Below are 21411 nucleotides of genomic sequence, written 5' to 3'. Positions count from 1 at the left end.
GAAACCAGCTTCCGGGCCAGAGGAGGCCGGGCAAGCGAGATGGGGAAGATGGCGGCAGCCATGGGCTCTGTGGCGACACTGGCGACGGAACCTGGGGAGGACGCCTTTCGGAAGCTTTTCCGCTTCTACCGGCAGAGCCGCCCCGGGACCGCAGACCTGGGAGGGGTCATCGATTTCTCGGCGGCCCATGCAGCCCGCAGCACGGGTCCTGGTGCCCACAAGGTACGGAGAGAGGAGCGGCGCGCGCCTCCCCGTCACCTCCCCTCGCTTCTTGGAGAGGTTTCAATGTTCTCCTCACCTCTTTTCGTTTCCAGACTTTTATTGAGCGATCCCCGCCTTCCGCGGGCGCGGAGTTGAACTGCCCATGAAGCGTCACAGTTTGGCGAGGAAGAGTTCTGCTGCCCGTTTCTTCACGCAGCTATTCTTGTCCGCGGCTTCGGCCAAAAAATGCCTGGAAATTGGTGTTTATATTCTTTCTGTTAACTGTACATTTGCGTTTCTACTTTGATTTGTGTGAAAATCCGTAAACTGCGTTCGTAGACGCTAGGGTAGTGCCCTGCAGTTTGAAGAAACCAACAACCTGAGTAATCACAGATCTGAGAGATTGATGTTGTTAGTTAAGCCATTGCCCATAAAAGGCCTTGAATTCTCTGGGCCGTTTAGAAAGAGGGCATTGAAAGATTCTGAGATAATCCCTTAATGTTGAAAATAAAGGGCAAATTAATCCAAACACCGAACATTATTTCTGTATTATTCTTCTTGGAAATTAAGGAAAGGAACATAGGGGGAGGAGCAGGAGACACAAGGAGAGTCACAACTGTAATGTATGTTTTCTTTACAATTGCTTTAACACCGAGGATACCAGATCTCTAATTTGCCCTTGGTGTTGTCCACAGATGTCTGGATGAGACATTCTTTCCAAGCTTAGTAATAACTGTCAGTAAAATTGGAATGCTATAATAACCTCATATTTGTCTAAAACTCAGCTTCTTAGAAACTTCATTTGTTAGGAGGGATTGTCTTAGAGTTGTCAAAATAACATACAGAAAGTCCAAGAACGATATACTTGACTTACGGGAGAACCCCTCAAACCTTCATTCAACTCCTTTTGCCCATATTTTACCATAATACTTAGATAATTTTAGAATGTAAGCCACCTGAGAAGGGGATATTGTGTTTAGCACAGTACCTAAAACAGTAAGTACTCAGTAAATATACTATCTGTTGAGTATATAATACTTGATTAGTATTTAGTTCCCCAGCTCAAAACAAATTGAAAGTAGCAAATTAGAGAAGAAGAAAGTTGCTATTAACAAGACATCCAATGAGAGAAGTGGGGAAAGTGATGGCTAATAGTCTAGCAAGGGAGCAAGCAGAAAACATTAAAAGATTGAGAGGTTTGGTTCAGTTTAGAATAATAGATTAGGTCCGCAAACTTCTTTCACATTTGAGGATTTTACTGGATTATAGTGCAGGGTTAAGTATGACATATTTAAGAAATCATTACGAAGTTTTTGAAATAAAAACGTTTTATCCTCTAGGTACCTGGAAGAGTTAGATGGTCAGGACTCTCAGAGAGTTCCAGACAGCCGTTTTATTACAGAGCCTGCATATACACCAGCCACTTGGTAGTTTGTCTGGAAATCTCCACTCTTGACAAAGTTAATAGAATAATAGATCATATCTCTTTGGGAGAGAACATTTGATGTATTCTAAGTCAAGCCAGGCTCTAAGTTTATTATTCATGTAAGAATAAAGTTTTTTTTTTTTCTAAATGTCCTTACATATTGTGACTACATACTGGATCTCTTAACCAATTTAATGAGCCAGAGATGGCTCTTAAGTGAAAGAAAACTTCATAAACCCCTTAAAAGCTTAATTTCTAAGTAATTAACAAAGGCAAAGAGTTGGGAGTTTCAGTTTGAAGTTTCATCTAAAAGAGAGCAAATGTACTTTCAGCAAACAGGATTCCCAGTGTTTTACTGAAACATTTTTTTCTGTCTGTTTAAAGCACTCACCCTCCCAGCCTGGTGTCCCTCATAGCTCTATTTAAACACTGACTGTATATAAGTTCCCCAGAAACATTATTATTAGCACTAACCAAAGTTAATAGCATTGTGACTCAGGGTATTCCATATACTAAACACGTTTCATGATTCAAAGAAATAGCAAAGTTGTGGTATCATAGGAAAATGTAGTCTTAAAGACCAAAATCAGCCTGCTTTTCATCACTACTTCAATTTTATATATCTCTGTAGTGTTTAGCAGTACATAGGTGAGGAAACTGAGGTTCTCAAAAGTTAAATGACTTATCTAACTCTTACATCAATTAAGTGGTAGAACTAAATTGAAGAACCCAGGCTTATGACTCCTAACTGCCCCATATCAGAAATGCCCTTAGACGTTTGAAATTCTGAGTTAACCTGTAAAATAGTTTTACCCTCTAACCCGTTTCTGTCCTGCCAGGTGGTCAGATCTCAGCTAAATGTGTCCTCAGTCAGTGACCACGATGCATACAGAGCAGGACTTCAGCCAGTCAGCAAGTGGCGAGCCTACGGACTCCAAGGATATCCTGGTGAGTGCAGTTGACCACAGAAGGCAAAATCTCTCAATCATTTGTCTAATTTCAGAGAAGAAGCTATAAGCAAGTAAATAGACAAAGGAGAAAACTGAACACATGGAAATGTTCCACTCCCAAACCCCTCCTGAATTCTGCCTCATCTAAGATTTCCATTTATTTAGCATTCCTAAAGGATAGAACTGGAGTCAGTACTGTCTGCCTTATAGTGCAGAAAGTGACAAACGAGGTACATCTGAACATCTCCTCCAGGAGAACCACTTTGAACTGACGTGGTAATTCATAATGTTCACTCCAGTCACAGAATCCCTGGATTCTCAAATGGCATAACAACTTAGAAATTGTTGCTGTCATCAAGGCTGAATTTTTTTAAAAGGAATTACAGTTAATGAGATTAAAAGTCCTAATAGACTTAATTGTCTAGAATTTTGAATTTTGGTGATACTGGGTAGCTCACTTCACAGAAGAGTGGGTAATGTTATTAACCTTTTTTCTAGGATCATGGGGCCATTGTAGATTATTATGAACTATTTAGAAAATACAGGAATGCCTCATTTGGCCAAACAATCTTATATCTACATCCTGTTTCTTTCTAGAGGGTTTAAAGTTAACATTGCACTTGTGATTTAAAATATGGATCAAAAGCAAGAGAGACTCCTTTTAAAAACTCAATTTTTGTTGTGCCAAGGGCCAGGTCTGTGTTGCAGCTCTTAGTACCTTATGACCATTAAAGTATATATTGATAACATGGGAAGGGGTAACAGCTTTAACACTTATGAAAGGCCTCGTGCACTTTAGTTCTGTATTATAGACAGACTTCAGGTTTTATGTCTGAAGTCAAGAGAAACAGTTGAGTGGTGACATTTATATGTGAAAGCATAGCTCTTCATGTGTTTGGGTAAATGAGGAGCATACATCCCAGTGGTGTTTTATGCACTTTTTGTTCTCGAAGGCTGCCCTTTACTTTTCTGACCTAGCTCCTGTTTTCAAGGCCATGTTTCTATTGCTGTGCCTTCTTCCCTTAACAGATTGTTCAGACTACAGATTTATCACCCAGTTTGGTTTTCTGTTGTCCAAATTGGAGTAAAGGCATTTTACGCATTTTATTGTGCTTTGCAGATACTGTGTGTTTTTTTTGTTTTGTTTTGTTTTGTTTTTTAACAAACTGAAGGTTTGTGGCAGCCCTGCATTAAGCAAGCCTTTTGGTGCCATTTTTCCAACAGCATTTGCTCATTTCATGTCTTTGCATCACATTTTTGGTAATTCTCAAAGTATTTTAAATCCTCCAGCAGCAAAAAGATTACAACTCACTAAAGGCTGAGTTATCACAAAAGCAGCTACAACCTCTATAAATAATACCTGGTGAAAATTTGAGGGGTGCCTTGGCAATTTCAGTTCTAAAGTTTGCTCTGGAGCAATATAATTGATAGTTGTAGAATATTTGTTCTCTTGAGAATAACCTAAAAAGCCAGAGGTAATTTCATAGTGTTAGATGTCTGATGTTCATCATCAGAACAATGTTTTATTAACTTGAAGGAACTCCTCTTCCTCTGAAATTGGAGCACTGGAATGAGAACATATGCTTATATGTGGAAGCCACTGGAAGCATGAGAAGTAAATAATAAAGTAAGGGTATAAGTATGTCAACAAAAATAAATGATCTGAATAACTGATGGAGGATTCCTCCTCTCCTTTTTTTCTCATCCATCTTTTGTATAGGGTTTATTTTTATCCCAAACCCCTTCCTCCCAGGTTACCAGTGGCACTGGGTGAAGCAGTGCCTTAAGTTATATTCCCGGAAACCTAATGTATGTAACCTGGACAAACACTTGGTTACAGAAGAGACCCAGGATTTGTGGGAACAGAGCAAAGAGTTTCTAAGGTAAGTCTTATCAATCATAAAAAAGTGTTAGGATTCAGGTCAGGTCATCACAGATCTTTATAGGAACTACTGTGTAACAGTTCGGTGAAAGCGCCTGACCTTTATTTTTCCCAGTTTCCACTCAAATACAGCACAATTGTATTCCTTCCCCCAGGAACATTTGGACAGCAGATGCTTTGACAGTTGTATTAAATTGAGATCCGTTTTAAAGATTTGCTTATCATAACTTAGATATCAAGGTCATCCTTATTAATCATGAGATGATCCATTTTTATTCAGCTTCAGCCCTTTTTTTTTTAATTTACAATTTTCTTTTTATTGATTTATAATCATTTTACAATGTTGTGTCAAATTCCAGTGTTCCAGCCCCTTTTTTTTTTTTTACTTAAAGGGAGTTCCTTTGAAGACTTACAGTATCCTGGAGATAGTAACACTGAAAGCTCTTTACTTCTGCTCTCCTAGATGCAGTCAGTGTTACTAGCTGTTTTATGGTAGGTCAGTTGTTCTTCATGAAAACTAATCTTTGTACCTTAAAATTGTTTCAACACGCATTCATTCTGCAAATATTTTTTTGAGGATTAGCTGTGTGCTAGGCATGATGCTAAGCGTTAGAGATACAAAGATAAACAGGACACTGTTCCTGCACTCAGGGGTGCATAGTCTCTGGCAAGAAGTCAGTATGAGCAGGAATAGTTAAAATAGAGCTCAGAAAGTATTACAGTAGGTATTTAGGAAGATGCTGTGGGGGCCAGAGGAAGAAATAATTCTTCCAGGCAGTAAGAAGATATCAAAGAAGGTGGGAGGGAATAGCTCAAGTAGTAGGGCACATGCTTAGCATGCAGGAGGTCCTGGGTTCAATCCCCAGTACCTCCTCTAAAAATAAACAAACTCAATTACCACCCAACCCCAAAATAAAATAAGTGATTTAATAGTTCACCATTAAGTCAGTTCTCAGGTCCCTTCTGAGTCACCCACAGGCTGGATGGAAGATGTAAAAAAAATGAAAAAAAAAAAAAGAAGATATCAAAGAAGAAAAAATGATTTTTTAACTAGGTCCGTTATCCTCTTTTTTTCTCTGTCCATTTGAACTGAATCTTCAAAAATGATTAGAATTTTGCCAATCAGGAAAGCAGGAAGGCTGTTTTGAGTAGAGAAAGCAGCCTGAGCAAAGGCAGAGTACATTCTTCTGTGAGATAGGAGCATAGAATGTGTACATTCATGTATTTATTCAGCAAATACCTGTTGAGTCTGCTGTGTCAGATGCTGTGCTTGAGTGTTAGAAATTCAAGACAGAAAAGACAGTTCCTCTCTTCAAGGAATTTGTAGGTTGGTTGAGGACAGACACATGTAAATATATAATGAAATATAATTTGGCAGCTACAGGGAGAGAGTTTAAAAGATTATGAGTATGGTCACGTAAGTGGCTAGATTAAAGATAGATAATGGACGATGTTCCTTGGAAGTCATGAATAGATTTAGCAAGAGAAGAAACAGGAAAGGTAGGTTAGGGCCAAATTGTAGTTAGTAATGTAGAGCGCTAGTTCTAGAGTCAGATTGCCTGGGTTCAAATCCTGGCTCAGCCACTTACTAGCTTTGTTAACTTAAGTAAATTTCCGAACCTTTCTATGCCTCATTGAAGTCTTTTCCTCATTCAACGGTATGAGGATTAAACAAGATAATATGTGAGAAATCTTTAGTACAGCCTGGTAAAACCATTGTACCAACTTTTTGTGTTCTCTTTAAACCTAAGTGGCTCTAATGGTGCCCTTTTCAGAAACTAAGTCATGTTAATTATAACGGGGAATAGAAAATTTTCTTAAGTTGAAAGGGGACAGGAAAACAAAAATAAATTGCATTAGTTTTCCTTTAAAGACTTCTTGCTGTAGGTTACGGTATAAGCGAGAGCAGTGAGGAAAATCCTGTTCTTAAGTATGTCTTCTGTAGAATTGAGAGCAAAGTAAAGGAAGATCAGGACTGAGTGAAATTAGTCAGAGAGTTTAGAGTTTGTTAACCAACCAGCGTGTTTTCATGTAATTGACTTTTTTGTTTCTGACAAATAAATGTAGAAATCCCAGTTGTCATCTTCTAAGATAGCTTAGATGAATCTCTTTAATAAATCATCCTATAAACAATGATAAGATACTTTTTTTGGCCTAATAAATTAGCAAAAATAAAAAATAAGATGGTCGTACTTTCTGCTGTCAAAGGTTGGGCGAAATTGATATGCTCAGACATTGCTGGCAGCTTTGAAAATTGATTAGAGCCCTAATTCTCCTTCTGTCATTATTGAATATGTGTTCAGTTTCCTCATCTGGCAAACAAAAGGATTGGACTGGATAAACCATTCAAGGTGGCTGAATCTTGGTCAGAGTCACCTAGACAGTATGTACCAGCCCTCTCACTTTCCCAGAGCATATCAGCAAGGGAGAGGAGCTGTGTTTCAAAAAGATTTCCTTAGAAATTGATTATCTACCATAACATCCACATTGAGAACCACTGAACTAGAGGAACTCTAAGGATCCTTTCAGTTTTAACTTTCTAGTTTTCTGTGGTCAGCGAAGAAGAAACTTTTGTAAGAAATGAAAAAATGTTTGGAACATAGAAGCAAAAATAGGTCTGTTCACAAAATTAGGACATCTCAATCCTATGTTTTGTTCAAAGTTTATTGTCAGTGAATAGTGTAGCTAAAGATTTCTTGCACAAGAGTGCACTAGTTAGATAGAAGCATCTTCATTGCAGCATTGTTTGTAATGGGAGGAAAAATGAGAAACAACCTAAGTGTCTGTCCACAGGAGATCAGATAAATCAAGCATGACATACCCCGGCTGTAGAATGCAGCCATTAAAAACTCCTAACTCCAGCTCTCCAGCAAATATATAGTAAGGTCTACAGTCTTAGTAAATAAAATGATTTCTCAGTATCTCCATCATAACCACATTAGTCTAAGCCACCATCACTTACTGCAGTAGCCTCCTTACCAGTTTCCCTGTGTGTTCTTGTGCCTCTTCAGTCTGTTTTCTACATAAAGTACAGAAATTATGTCACGTCTCTCCTGCAGTACTGCAATTCAATTCTAATGCAAACCATCCAGTCAGTACAGACATCACAAGCTAAGGGTGTGGTCCTTAACCAAACTATCCTCACTTCAGACACCACTCACAAGTTTGGGAGATCCCCAAGCTATGCACATTTCTGACCAAATGCTTACAAATTCAAGAGAGTTCCCATAACCATCTCAGGTTCATTAACTCACTAGAATAACTCATAAAACTCAAGAAAACATTATACTTAACGATGATAATTTTATTATAAAAGATGCAAATCAGGACCATCCAATGAAAAGAGGGAGGATCCTGAATACCGAGCTTCCATGTTCTCTTCCTGTGGAATCAGGCCAAGTAGCCCTCCCAGGAGGCTCCCCTGAGGCCTACTGTTCACAGTTTTTATTGGGTTTTCACTACTGAGGCATGATTGATTGACTTACTGACCACATGACTGAACTCTAGCCCTCCACTATCCCAGTAGGTCCTGCTCATATCACTTCAAGCCTCAACCCTCTAATCACTTGTTCTTTCTAGCTTGACTACATCCTTAGCATCTTCTTAAGGCCCACAGTGAATGATGGATACTCCCATCCCTCTAAGAAATTCCAAGGGCTTTAAAGCTTTCTCTAAAGAACCAGGGACAGAGGCCAGTCAAATTCTTTGTTTACAGCCCCATCACACTTAGAATAAAATCAAAAGTCTTTACCAAAGCTGCAGGACCTAGGTGATCTGGCTCTCTAACCTCATCTCCTACCATTTCTTTCATTTATTCTCCAGCAGTACTGGCCTCCATTCTATTCTTTGAACACATCAGGCTGCTCTTTTTACATGCTGTTCCTTCTACCTGGAAAGCTCTTCCCTTAGATAACCAATCAGTGCATTACTTCCTTTTGGCCTTCATTCTACTATCATTTTATGATTCCCTTATTCAATTAAAAATAGTCTCCTGTTTCCCCTCATTCTTTATCCCCTTGCCCTCTGTTTTTATTCTTCAGTGCATGGTAGTTACTAAATAATTATTTGTAGGAGTAATTGATTAATGGATACTTTCCTGTACTTTTTGAATGTTGTGAATGTATTATCTATTCAAAAATAATTTTTTAAAGAATAAGACAAGAGGAAATTACATTTAAGTAAAGCAACTTTATTTATTCCATAAATTAGCTTACAAAATGCTTTGTATCCATTTTTGTATGTGGGAAGTCTTTTTTCCATTGATATTCTCAGTGTGGAAGCAGAATTAATCCCTTCCCCTTTCTGCTCCTTTAAGACTTTATGATGCTATTATAGCATTTATTGTAGTGAGTCCTGTCATCTGGCCCTTCTCCCTCCCACTGCCTGCCATGCTCCTTGCCCCTGCCTCCGAGACGTGAAATTTTTGTAGCCTTGATGCCAACCACAGTTCTTTGTATATATTAGAAGGTACTCAGTAAATACTAAATTTAAGTAAATTGACATCTTTTATTAGCCCAATAAAAACATAATGCTTAATCAAGAGTGATCAATTAAAGATCATATAGTACTCTTCTGTCTCATTTTCATTAATTATTAAAAAAGTACATTTGTGCTTTAAGAAATATTTGATACTAGCATATATATGAAGATTAAAACTCAGTTCCTTCCTTTGAGGAAGGGGCTATTAAAGGAGGAATTCAGATACTTTTTTAAGGTATTTATAGCACCAAAGCCCTATGCTTGAATAGAAGAAGTTGCAAGGTTCTATGTGGGCACAATAGACAGAGAAACTGAGTCCAGGAAAAAGATTTCCCTGAAGAAGTATTTGAACTATATGTGAAAAAGTAAGAAAAGTCTGCTAGGCAGAGAGTGGGGTAAGAGAGGAGAAAGCACTTTAGTATAGAAAATTGCATGGTCATAAACAGCCACGAAAGATGGGAGGTAGGATACCTTGTAGGCAGTGCTTGGGGATGAAATGAAAAAGGTTAGTTAGAGCCAGATTATAAGAGGGTATGCATGCCACACAGTGTCAGTGAAAAATAAGTCAATCTAAGAAAGAAATGGAAAATTTTATTCAAGCCAAACTGAGGATTATAACCTGGGACAGCATCTCAGAAAGCTCTGAGAACTGTTCTGCCTGTTAGAAGTGAAGACACAGTTGCACGTAAGTTTTTTGAGACAGAGGGCTGTACATTAAATGATGTGTTATTGACAGTTTACACAATCCAGATCTAAGCATCCCCTTACAAGATCAAGAAGGAATGTTACCATTTAAGGAGTTGTCTTGTTGGTACTAGAAGAATGTTACTCTTTATGTGAGCAGATCTTTCTGCCAATGAGGGAGGTTTGGTCAATGCATAATGCAGATACACAATGCACAGTGGGGGAGGGGCAAAGGGCAGAAAAAAATGTTTATGCTTGAATTTTTTTTGTCTTGCCATAAAATAGGAATTTTATTTCATAGTAGGAAATTGTGGACTTTATCCTATAGATGGGGGGAATTCATCAAGATTAGTAACAGATTTTTCACTTTAGAAAGATAATTTTTGTGGCAGTGAGGAAAATGGATTGAAAATTTAGTCATTGCAAAAAAGCACAATTAAGAATTTAGCTTAATAATCCATGCAAAAGATGATAAGGCCTGAAAAATACATTGTCTACAGGGCTTGGTAATTAAGAGATTATGAAAAGTGAGGGAAAAGTAGTTAAGCATTATCCACAGAATTCTAAGTGGTATTAGGGTAATACTGAGGTTTTGGGGTGGGGGTTTTCCCAGTTTTATTGAAATATAAATGATATACAACATTGTGTTAGTCTAAGATGTACCAAATAATGATTTGACATGTGTATATTCCAAATGATTATAACAATAAATTTAATTAACATCAGTGACCTCACATCATTACAATTTTTTCTTGTTATAAGAACTTTTAAGATCTACTCTCTTAGCAACTTTCAGATATACAGTACAATATTCACTGTAGTCACCATGCCGTACATTACATCTCCAAAACTTACTTCTCTTATAATGGGAAGTTTTTATTTTTTGACCACCTTTACCCATTTCACATACACACTCCAACCCTGCCTCTGGCAACCATCAATATGTTCTATTTCAGGTTTTTAAAATTTCACATATAAATATATTCATACAATATTTGTCTTTCTCTATCTGAATTTATCCCACTTAGCATAGTGCCCTCAAGTTTCATCCGTGTTGTCACGAATGGCGGTATTTCCCCTTTTTATGGCTGAATAATTCTGCTGTATAGGTATCACATTTTCTTTATCCATTCATCTGTCATTGGATACTTAGATTGTTTCCATGTCGTGGCTATTGTAAATAATGCTGCAGTTATTTATTTATGCAAAACAGTATGGAGGCTTCTCAAAAAATTAAAAATAGAACTACTGTTTGATACTGCAATTCCACCTCTGGGTATATATCCAAAGGAAACCAAATCACTATCTCAAAAATATAGCTACACCTCCATGTTCATTGCAACAATATATACTAGGATTTCTAATGAAGATAAGGATTGGAGGAAGAGGAGAATGAGCAGAGACGATCCTTAGTGTAATTTGAGGCTTTTTGCTTTTGTAATCTCTGTGGAGTGTCCATGTGGAAATGTCTAGTATGCCTTTGGAAATATGGAACTAAGCTTAGCAGCAAAGTTAGACGTAGGAGTTACACATGAAGCCATAGTGAAGCAGTGAGAATGGATGTGGTTTGTTTGTTTATGGAAAACATACAGAAAAAAGAAGGCCATTGTCCCTAGGAAGCATCAGCTCTGGGTGAAAAAAAAAAGTACTATTGGAAGCCAAGACAGGAAGATGTTTCCAAAATAAAAGAAGGACAAACCAGGTCATTAGGCCTAGGTTTTGACAGTTAAATGATATTACTGAATCTAAGAAATTAGGTTTTGGTAAAGTGGTATAAGCAAAAGTCAGACTGCAGTGATGAGAGAGAGTCAGGGCAGCAAATATTGAGTCCTTCTATGAAAGTTTAATTGTAAAAGGAAGGAGAGATACGGAGCAGAGGGAGACAGGACGTAGGTAGGGTACCTGAGTAAGAGATCAAGTTGGAAAGATGTTTTTTGTTGGTTTTTTCTTAAGTATGTGGAAATGTTGAACAGTTTTGCAGATCAAGAGGAAGAAATAAGTACAAAGGCAGACTTGAAGATATGAGAAGAAAGATGACCAATGGAGAAGGGCCTCAGAGGCTGTGTCAGGGGAATGGGAAATAGTATAGGTGGAGAATTAGCCTTAATGGAAAGAAGTAGGACCACTGCTGAAACCAGGCAGGAAGGACGGGCTAAGGATTTTGAAAAGTTTAGAGGTATAAGGGAGAAAAGTGGAAATCGTTCACTGGACCTTTGATCAGGCTTCTGTATTCTCTTTATCCTGGAAGGGAGTAAGAGCAGGACTGAGGACTTGAGATAAATGGTGAAGGTTTAGGACCAAAGATGGAAGATTAGATAAGACTAAATATTTGCATGATAGTAAAAGGACATTAGTAGTTAAGGTGGAGTTGGATGGTTGCATTGATAGGGAGATTCAGATTGAGAAGGGAAACAAAACTGGAATCACTCAAATACTGAAAAAACAGAGTTCTAGGGATAGGATATAGAGCTAGATTTAATGGGAATGAGAGACTAGGAAGGGAAGGACAGAAAGTTGTGGTCATGGAGGGAAATATTGAGAGATATGAAAGACACTATCCCCAAGTCTTTAAAAATGATTGAAAAAGCAATACCTGCAATAGGATTTTGAAAGTTTTCTATCAAACAACCTTTAGACTTCTGAGTCCTCACTGAATGAGTTCTTTTGCTTTCACAGAGGTTCACTAATGTCCCTTGAGGCAAGAAAGAGAAGAAAACACCAAAGCTTAGTTATGACACCCAGACTACCTGCTGCCCAGAGAGTGGACAGGCAGGTCAGGAGTTCATTTCTGTCCAGTTAGGGTTCAGTTGAAAGCAGTGCTATAGAATGTGATTGCTGAAAAAAAATGCCAGTACTTACTACCCGTGACAGAAAGTGAGCAAAACTGCTGTGTGGGCACCTTGACTAGGGGAGAAGGTGGCCAGCCCACTCATCCATCCTGCTGGTGCCTGGGGGAGCAGCAGAGGCAAGGCGTACAGAGTGTTTCTGTTCGCAATGAGAACCAATAAGTAGGGTCATACTTGGCTGGAAACATTCTTTTGAATAATTAGAGATTTAAAGTTAGGTGAGGTCTCAACATACTCCCTGCATTCCTTACAGTAGGTAAGAGGGCTCCATTGTAACAGCCTTCTTGGCTTCCTTTTGGATAAGTCAGGTTTAAAAAAAAAGAACAGCGCAACTGCCCCTTCATTAATCCCTCAGTATTTTCAGCTTTTTTTTTTTCCTTTGTTATGAGGACTGGGCTTAATGCTTTTTTGAAAGTATGACTCTTAGCTAGCTTCTTTTGCATACTTGGACCAATCTCTCTCTGTAAGGATAAAGCAAAGCCGAAAGCCTTTCTTATAGTGATCCAGTTAATGTAGAAAGATTTTCTTTTGGTTTCCTAAAAAAGGAACTGAATTTTAAAAGGTACGTTATAGGATATTTCTATTCATACTTGGTTGTTACTATAATTTTGATAACTTTATTAACACCATAACCCTGTATTAATTATGACAATGTATACCCTGTTCTTGAAGAACATTAGACCCAATCTTGTGATGAAAAGCAGCTTATTGGTACTATATCAAATGTCTAAAATGTCATCAGATTGCCAGAGCTGCCTTGTTATCTTTATTTGTACAGATCAGTCTGGTTTTGATAGAATATAAATGGGTTCTTTCTCAAGAATAAAATGATCCTTTATTGAGCCAGAAAGAGATAGAAGGTGTTTTGTTTTTTAATTTTGGCTAGAATAGTGTTTTTCTGAAGTGTGGTCTCTGGACCAGCAGCATCAGCATGATTTAAAGAAGCTCAGTGCCCAGGTTTTATGAGGGGCTGGCACATAGGCAGTCTCTGCCTGACAGGTACCAAAATTTAGACTCCCAGAAGGAAGGCAGGTGTTCAGCATAAACTATATTGTTTATATGAACAATTTAGGCACAGTGAGCTATAGTTCTGGTAATGGTGTGAACCTCCCCAAAATCCAAGTTCCAGATGTTTGCCAAGGGCTAGCCTCATAAGCAGTCCTTAAAAAGGCTAGCAGTTGGATCTGCTAGGCCTCTTTTCTGCACAGCTGTCCTAAATAAATCAGTGTTTGATCCATTCCTTTTATTTAGTTACTGGTTTTGATGTATGTCTCTGTTGCAACTCTTTGAGGACAGGTGGCATCTACTCTGTAAACTCTTTGTCAGACATCAAGATGAGTGCCACTTACAGTGTGAGCCTGTAATAAATCCTTTGCTTCTGCTCCTGCTGTGTGCCTGTATTGCCTACTGCATCACTCCTTGTTTAAATGCTGGACATTCTTCAGTGCCACACTCAACTCCCCAGCTCTGCCATGGAGCCTTAACTGATGAGACAGCTGATTTTGAGCTCTCCTTTTTCATAATTCTGGTGGCCCTCACAGTCATGTGCTGCTCAGTTTAGTACTAGGTTTTATACTGTCTTGAGTTTTCCCCTCATTTCTTTCTTATACTTATCTGTCATCTCCTGTCAAAATATAAACTCCTCATAGCAGTCTGATCTTTTTTAAGCAGCAATGATTCTTAGACCCCAAATTTTTTTTTATTGATTAATGATGTAATTAGAAAAATACCAAACTAAATAAAATGATTAGGCCTAGCATTCTTGTGTTTTTAAATGTTTAGAAGTAAATCAAACAAACAAGCTGCTTCTTTAGAAAAAGACTCGTTAATCCCATGGATTTGATTAGATAGGATATAACTGCAGAAAGGACACCTCCATTTTAAAGAAACCTCCTGTGGTTTGAACCAGGGGTGTCAGAATCAAATCAATTGTAGTGGCCCTTAGCTAGTAGTTGTTAGCTAGGCCTCAGTTGTCTTAATTGTTATATAGGGTTAAAAAAGGCATGTTAAACCAGTTATTTTTTATTGTATACTGTATTTTGCCAAACTTTTTTATGCCCAAACCACAATTCTGGGAAGCCACCATCGTTATAGACATAGTGATAGCTGTAATTAATCATGTCCTGCTTTTAGCAAACCGAATTGAACATGCTCTGCTAGCCAGATTTTCAATTACCAGTAGGGCTGTTTGTCCCATTTCCCATGGACAGGTAAGACATTTCAGTTGTCATCTTGTTTTAGTTTTGAGATGCTGGAGACTTGCCATTTGAAAATTGATCCCATTCAGTAGAGGATATAAAACAAAGGACTAGAAATTAGAAATGCTAATATGTTTTTCAGTAGTGCTGTTATATTCTTGGTCAACTCATTTATATGTTCAGCTTTCCCCTGTGGAGATCTTATCAAACAGCTTATACCATAGAATATCAGATTTAGACCCCAGAGTCCATACAGTGGGCTATTACTGCCTTTTGAGGTGAACAGAGTATCTTTTGTCTCCAATCTTTGCAGGTATAAAGAAGTGAATAAACGGAGACCCCGAAGTTTACTAGAGAAACTGCGCTGGGTGACCCTAGGCTACCATTATAACTGGGACAGTAAGGTATTCAAATTTTCTTGCTAATTCCATTGTTTTCCATTTTTATGCTTCTTGGGCCCACATAGTTTGATTTCTTCCTGACCAAGCTTAAAGTATCAGACTATCCATTTGTGGGAGAATTTCTTTCATTTATTCCCTCCTAAATTCCTCTTGATCTGGTATCTAAAGAGGAATAAATAATTTATCAAGAGAAAATTACCTTTTCATGTGCCCTTGGGTTACATTATTTCATCAGAAGTCATTGGTGCTTTCTCTACGGAGGTTTCAGGGATATAGATTTTTCTTTAAGGCACTCAAGAGCAGTTCTCAATATAATCTTTATTTCCATTATCATTTAGTGTTTGTTGACCATTTATTTTCTATATAATACATGCCTAAAGTGAAAGAAGCACCATGTACTTCTGGTTTTCTCTTCCGTCAACTCACAAGAGAACTTTCAAGATCTAGATACCTTTGACTGCTATGTAAGGTCTGAGCAGGGAAAAAATGCAAAACAATGTCTCACAGTTTGTAACAAAGTTCCTTGTTTTCTTGAGGTACAGTTTCTTCTTTCCTGACCTCTATGTTTCAGAAAATGCCTCCTTTATCACCAGCATGGCAGTGCCTCTTATCTCAGTGAGATGTTTGCCACCAAGTAGAAGGACTAATTCTAAGAGGAAACTAAATAAAACTAACTGGTATAGACTATGTTCCTACTAACCAGTTACTTTTTAAAAGCTCCATAGTTTCAGTCTAGCCAGCTCATTAATAAATACATTAACTACTCAAAGTAATGATAAATGTTGCTCAGAACTATTCATAATATAATTCTTTTTTTTTTCCAGTGATACAGATTTAATGGAAAGCTAGATATCTGTATTTGGGGAATGGCCATGTAGTTTTCTTTGGGTTAGACAGCCTGGTTTGAATCCTGCTTTCAATAAGGATAGTGTGTACCTCATTAAGGTGGTCACGAGGATTAAGTGATTAATGCCTTTATAGTGATGACAACAGGGCCTGGCTGTTCTAAGCAGTTAAATACATTAACACGATAAATGTTAGCTTCTTGTTTTTTATACTGATTTTATTGTTGATACTGTTTTTCCCCAAGGACCTCAGAGTTAGCCTCATTTACTAAGATAAACATGGAGTGAAAGTGATCAAAAACACTGAATGGGTAATCAGAGAAAAATGAAAAAGAATTAAATAAGAGACAGTTTGGATAGGCTTCAAAGCCCCAAAAGGTAACTGTTTCACCATAGCAGAGGCTATCTAGTGCTAGAATAGCAGCTCTGAGTGGTTGATCTTCTAAAGGACCAAAACTTAAAATGGTGGAGAAAACCTTAAAGTTCTCTAACTACACCCTTAGTTTTGAGAAGTTAAATAGAAGCTCTTCTTACATGCAGTTCAGGAAAAAGAGAAGAAAAAAATAAACAGATTCCAAAGAGGCTTGGCCATCCATCTGAGACCTTTCACAAAAATCTTCCTTAATGGGAAGTTAAAGCTCACTTTTAGTCAAAGTAAATACATTCTCTTCAGAAGTGTGGCTGTTACTCTAGCTAGTGGTCACTAGTGGAGATGTGAGACACAAGTGGATTTCCTAATCAGATTTGAATTTGATTGAGCAATGGGAGGAGTGAGAGGGAACATCAGACCAAGGAAGGTATCAGGCTGCTGCTGGCTTAGAAGGCCAGACTGGCCCTCAGACTCATCTGCATAGGAGACTGCTGCCTTGTCATTCTCAGAAATTGTACAGGTTTTGTAGAGTGTTCTGGCCTTTGATTTTTTTTTTTAAGAGAAAAAAGATATTTGTGATCCTTGGGTACTAAATATAGAGGCAGTTCAGGGAAGTAAGTGCTGAAAACTACTTCCATTTTAAGATCCTGCCTTGACCTAGTATAAGTCAGTTTAAGTTCAGATGTTTTGAGCACGTCATCCCATCAGACCTACCAGTGAAATCACACGAAGCCATGTTGCAGGCTGAGGGGTCCAAAATCAAACTGGCTGTATTACTTGAATTGCCTTTTTTTTTTTAAGTAAACTTTGTTTTTTAGTATAGTTTTAGATTTACAGAAAAATTAAAAAGATAATGCAGAGTTCCAAATACCCTACACCCAGTTCTCCTTTTATTAACATCTTACATTAGTACAGTAACTTTTTCTCAATTAGTGAACCAGTAGTGATACATTATTGTAATAGTGAAATACATACTTCATTTAGATTTTCTGAGTTTGTAACCAATGTACTTCTTCTGTTCTAGGATCCCATCCAGGATACATTACATTTAGCCAGCATGTTTCCTTAGGTACCTCTTGGCAGTGACAGTTTTGAGTTGCCTTTTTACCCTTAAGAGAACTGTCCTTTTAGGATTAGAGGATACCAGAGAGAGGTGCAATTGTTTCATAAGTAGATTCCATGCAGGGTGAATTTGTCTGATTTATCACTGCATAGCACAGAGCCTGCCATGTAATAAGTGCTCAGTATTTTGAATGGCCCGTTATTGGATTCCTGGATGCCTTAAAAATGAATGGCTATTAAGAGGTACAAACTACTATGTATAAAATAAATAAGCCACAAGGATATATTGTACAGCACAGGGAATATAGCCAATACTTTATAATAACTTTAAGTGGAATATAATCTATAAAAATTTTGAATCACTATGTTGTGTACCTGAAACTAATATAATACTGTAAATCAACTGTACCTCAATAAAAAAGGTCTTTCAAGGGATGGGTAAGTCATGCTATTTAACATTATGTGTAAATTAGATTTTTAAAGTGGTAATTAATCTTATGCCACAGTTTCCTATTTTCCTGAGATCATTATTTATTTTTCTTATTTTCCCTACTTTTATCAAAGAAATACTCAGCAGATCATTATACGCCTTTCCCTTCTGACCTGGCTTTCCTCTCAGAGCAAGTAGCCGCTGCCTGTGGATTTCAGGGTTTCCGGGCTGAAGCAGGTATCCTGAATTACTACCGATTAGACTCCACACTGGGGATCCACGTAGACAGATCTGAACTGGATCACTCCAAACCCCTGTTATCATTCAGGTAAGTTAGGTCTAGGGATTTTGGATTACTTTTTATCACTTCATTCCTTTTCTAAAGCATTTTTAAGCTAAAGTACATAAATAAAAACATTAAATTTTAAAAAATTGTTGGACTCCATAAGTTTTCATTTATAGGCATCTTAACAATGTACATAAGTAAAATTAGCCTACTCCTTTAAGAGTAATAACCAAATTACAGTTAATACTTATATTAACTTAATACAGTTAATACTTATTATATAGCCTAGTTCTTTGAGAGTTATTAATAACTTATTAACTTAATAACATATTAACTTAATACAGTTAATACTTATTATAGCCTAGTCCTTTAAGAATAATGAATAAATTACAGTTAATGTTTAAGATGCATGGGGTCTGCCTTTTGTAATGAGGGGTATTGTTAGTGTCTGTGGAATAGATAAGTGAAAAAGGCCGTAAGGCCAAGTGAGCAACCTTTTTGGAATAGAGAAGAGCAAAGCACAGAAGCCCGAATATTTTAACTCTCCTTGTCTCCCTAAATGTAAGCTTATATTTGTGCAAAGTGCTGTACCTGTATCTCACAAAGAAAGTGCCTAAACAGAGTCATTCATTGTTTTATCTTTAAATGAACAGGAATGATAAATATGTAGTAAAGGACCCAAATAATTTTATTAAAAAACTTAAAGATGTATCAGTACAACTTACAGAGGTCATGTTAAAACTAAATTTTTAATTTTGTTATTTACCTGCTTTAAATTTTATTTTGCAGCAGTCCTGTGGGCTGTGATAAGTTTAAGTGGTATATCATGGGTTGGTCACTCATAGACACAAGCCAGAAAAAAAGGATCTTAGAGTTTTAAAAGGAGAATTTGAGAACAATAATTATCAAGCTGCAGTTAGAAAACAATGCAGTTGGCAGTAACTTTCCCAACCATGGTTAGTAACAGAACTTACTATTGTGTATTGTTTTACCTGTTTTGTTTTGTTTTTATAGCTTCGGACAGTCTGCCATCTTTCTCCTGGGTGGCCTCAAAAGAGATGAAGCTCCCACCCCCATGTTTATGCACAGCGGTGACATTATGGTAATGTCAGGTTTCAGCCGCCTGTTGAACCATGCAGTCCCAAGGGTCCTTCCCAGTCCTGAAGGGGAAAGCCTGCCTTGCTGCCTTGAGACTCTACTCCCAGCTGACCTCCCTAGAGACTCAGTGGTGGAGCCCTGTTCTGTGGAGGACTGGCAGGTGTGTGCTAGCTACTTGAAAACTGCTCGTGTTAACATGACTGTTCGACAGGTGCTGGCTGTAGGTCAAGACTTCCCTTTGGAACCCATGGAAGAGAATAAAAGAGACGTCACCACAGGTTTCTGCCATCTCGACGATGAGACCAGCCAAGTAAAACGGGCTAGGTTAAACCCTGACTGCTGAGACTTGGAGAGCCCATTCTTTTACTCAGGCAGGTCTTAACAGTAAATGACCATGCTGTTTTGTATTACCATAAACTTTAGCACCAAGCCAAAAACAGAGACAAGGAAAAACTCATCATTGATCACACTGTTGCCTTGGAACCCACCCAGAAGAGAAAACTGATTAACCGCTTGTTCAGAGAAGTGTTTGTCATGGTCCAGTCCAGATTAGGTTTTGGTACTAAGGTATGCGTGAAGTCCAAGGAGGTGTGACCTTCCACAACAGCCTTCTCAGCCTGTGCAGTTACCTCTGAGGGAGGTAGAAGTGTTTCCATGTCTATCGAGTCTTTAAATACCTCAGGTTTTATTGATGGGAAACATAATACCCCTCTCACCACCCATCTAGTGATTTGTGGTAAAATTGTGGTTCCATAAACCAACCAATAGTCTTACCTTCTTAATTCTTTCATTCAACATCAAATTCTTTGATCTTCTCTGACCTTCACAGAAGAGTCCTGTACACATTAAGACAGTGGAACTGAAAATCACATCCCCTGGAAAAGAAATTAATCACAGCTATCTCTCTTGCTTAAAAGATAAATACGTCTAAACCCAAGGAAGGAGGAACAGTAGTTTCTCCAGACGTCTTTTAGGTCTCTAAGCTTTTCCCGTTGGCTTTTAAACGCAATTTTAATTGTTGGACTAAGAAAGTCCAAAGGGTATTCTGTAACTGTTTTCTCCATGAATAAACTTACTCAGTTTTAAATTAAAGATCTGTATCTCTTTTTGAGGGTAAATGTATCTGTGATTGGTTTTTTTTTCCCCCTGTTTTCACTTGCTGTATTGTTCATGCTTTTGAAGCCCTCTAGCTGTTTCTGCTCTAAGTATTCTTTGTGGCTGTCTCACCGGAGAGAATATTCCTTGATATTCCAGTCACTGCTGTCTTTTTTGATTATAGACAGCTTGGAAAATGCACAAAGCACTGAGCTTTAATCTGTGTACCCCCAACAACTCAACTCACGGTACCCTGGGCTAAGTTACCTTACATTTCTCTGGGCCTCAGTTACCTCATTTGTAAAATGAAGATAATATTTACTACCATCTTCCTTAAGGGTATTGATATTTCAAATGATAATGGGAATTTCATGCTCCTTTCTAGAAACATGATATGCCGATAATTTATTATTATATAGACTCCTAGAAACATTCCAGCTTATTCGTTTATGTGGACAAGTGACCAGAAGCTTCTTTGATACCTGCTGTTTGTGACATGTCTTGCCACATTTGCATCTCATTTGTCCTGCCTTTTATTTCTTATGAGCATTTTTGAAGGAATAAAAATAGACGTATCCCTTATTTGTAACAAGGTTCTAAAATTAGTAGGTGATAGGATAATTTTCTATCATTAAAATTACCACTGGAAAAATCCCTTAAATTTTCCTTAATGTCCTTTATATGAATACTGTTTACATTATTTGTGACCCACTGAAAACCCACATGTCATTTAGTAAATCCAGCAGTCACTTTGTCCTTCAGCATTAGAACAAATCACTCTCCAGTCAGTTGATTATTAGGTGAAGGTGTTGGCTTGTGTTCAGGGGCAGTGTTCTACAAAAAAATACATACCCAAACTGTAAACTCACACTCCAGGAAATGAGATACATGTGCTATGAGAAGCGTGTGGAAACTGAGGCCAGCCAAGAGAGAGCAGATTCCTCTCCTAACCCAGGCTTCCTCGGGGGATGTGCTCATGAGCTCACTTGTGGGGGCAAGGGGGGGCTTAGCACAATTAAGCACTCTCATTTTTATGTGTATTTATTTCTGTGAGGCACATATAGTTGAAGATGTATATAATACAACTCTATTTTTGACAGCAGAAAATTACACAACTCAGAAAAAAGGAAAAATTGGCAATTTTTCTACATTTAAATG

At 37.8% G+C, this 21411-nt stretch overlaps 1 protein-coding gene across 2 annotated transcripts; it reads left to right on the top strand.

The window, feature by feature from the left end:
- ALKBH1 (alkB homolog 1, histone H2A dioxygenase) lies at positions 1–20250 on the top strand. Of its 2 annotated transcripts, none has more exons than XR_012073764.1 (6): positions 1–222; positions 2467–2575; positions 4298–4460; positions 14980–15070; positions 17964–18102; positions 19075–20250. XR_012073764.1 is itself a non-coding variant. In XM_006206147.4 (6 exons), the coding sequence occupies exons 1-6, from the start codon at positions 40–42 to the stop codon at positions 19499–19501; spliced, it is 1167 nt and encodes a 388-aa protein (XP_006206209.1). In that variant the 5' UTR covers positions 1–39; the 3' UTR covers positions 19502–20250. The 2 variants fall into 2 exon arrangements, 1 of the variants encoding a protein (XP_006206209.1); XM_006206147.4 differs by having other exon boundaries at positions 17909–18102.
- Positions 20251–21411: the final 1161 nt, after the last annotated feature.

The sequence above is a fragment of the Vicugna pacos genome, chromosome 6 (assembly GCF_048564905.1).
Source record: "Vicugna pacos chromosome 6, VicPac4, whole genome shotgun sequence".
NCBI lineage: Eukaryota > Metazoa > Chordata > Mammalia > Artiodactyla > Camelidae > Vicugna > Vicugna pacos.
The sequence above is the reverse complement of the archived record's forward strand: the minus strand, read 5'-3'. Positions and strand labels throughout refer to the sequence as shown.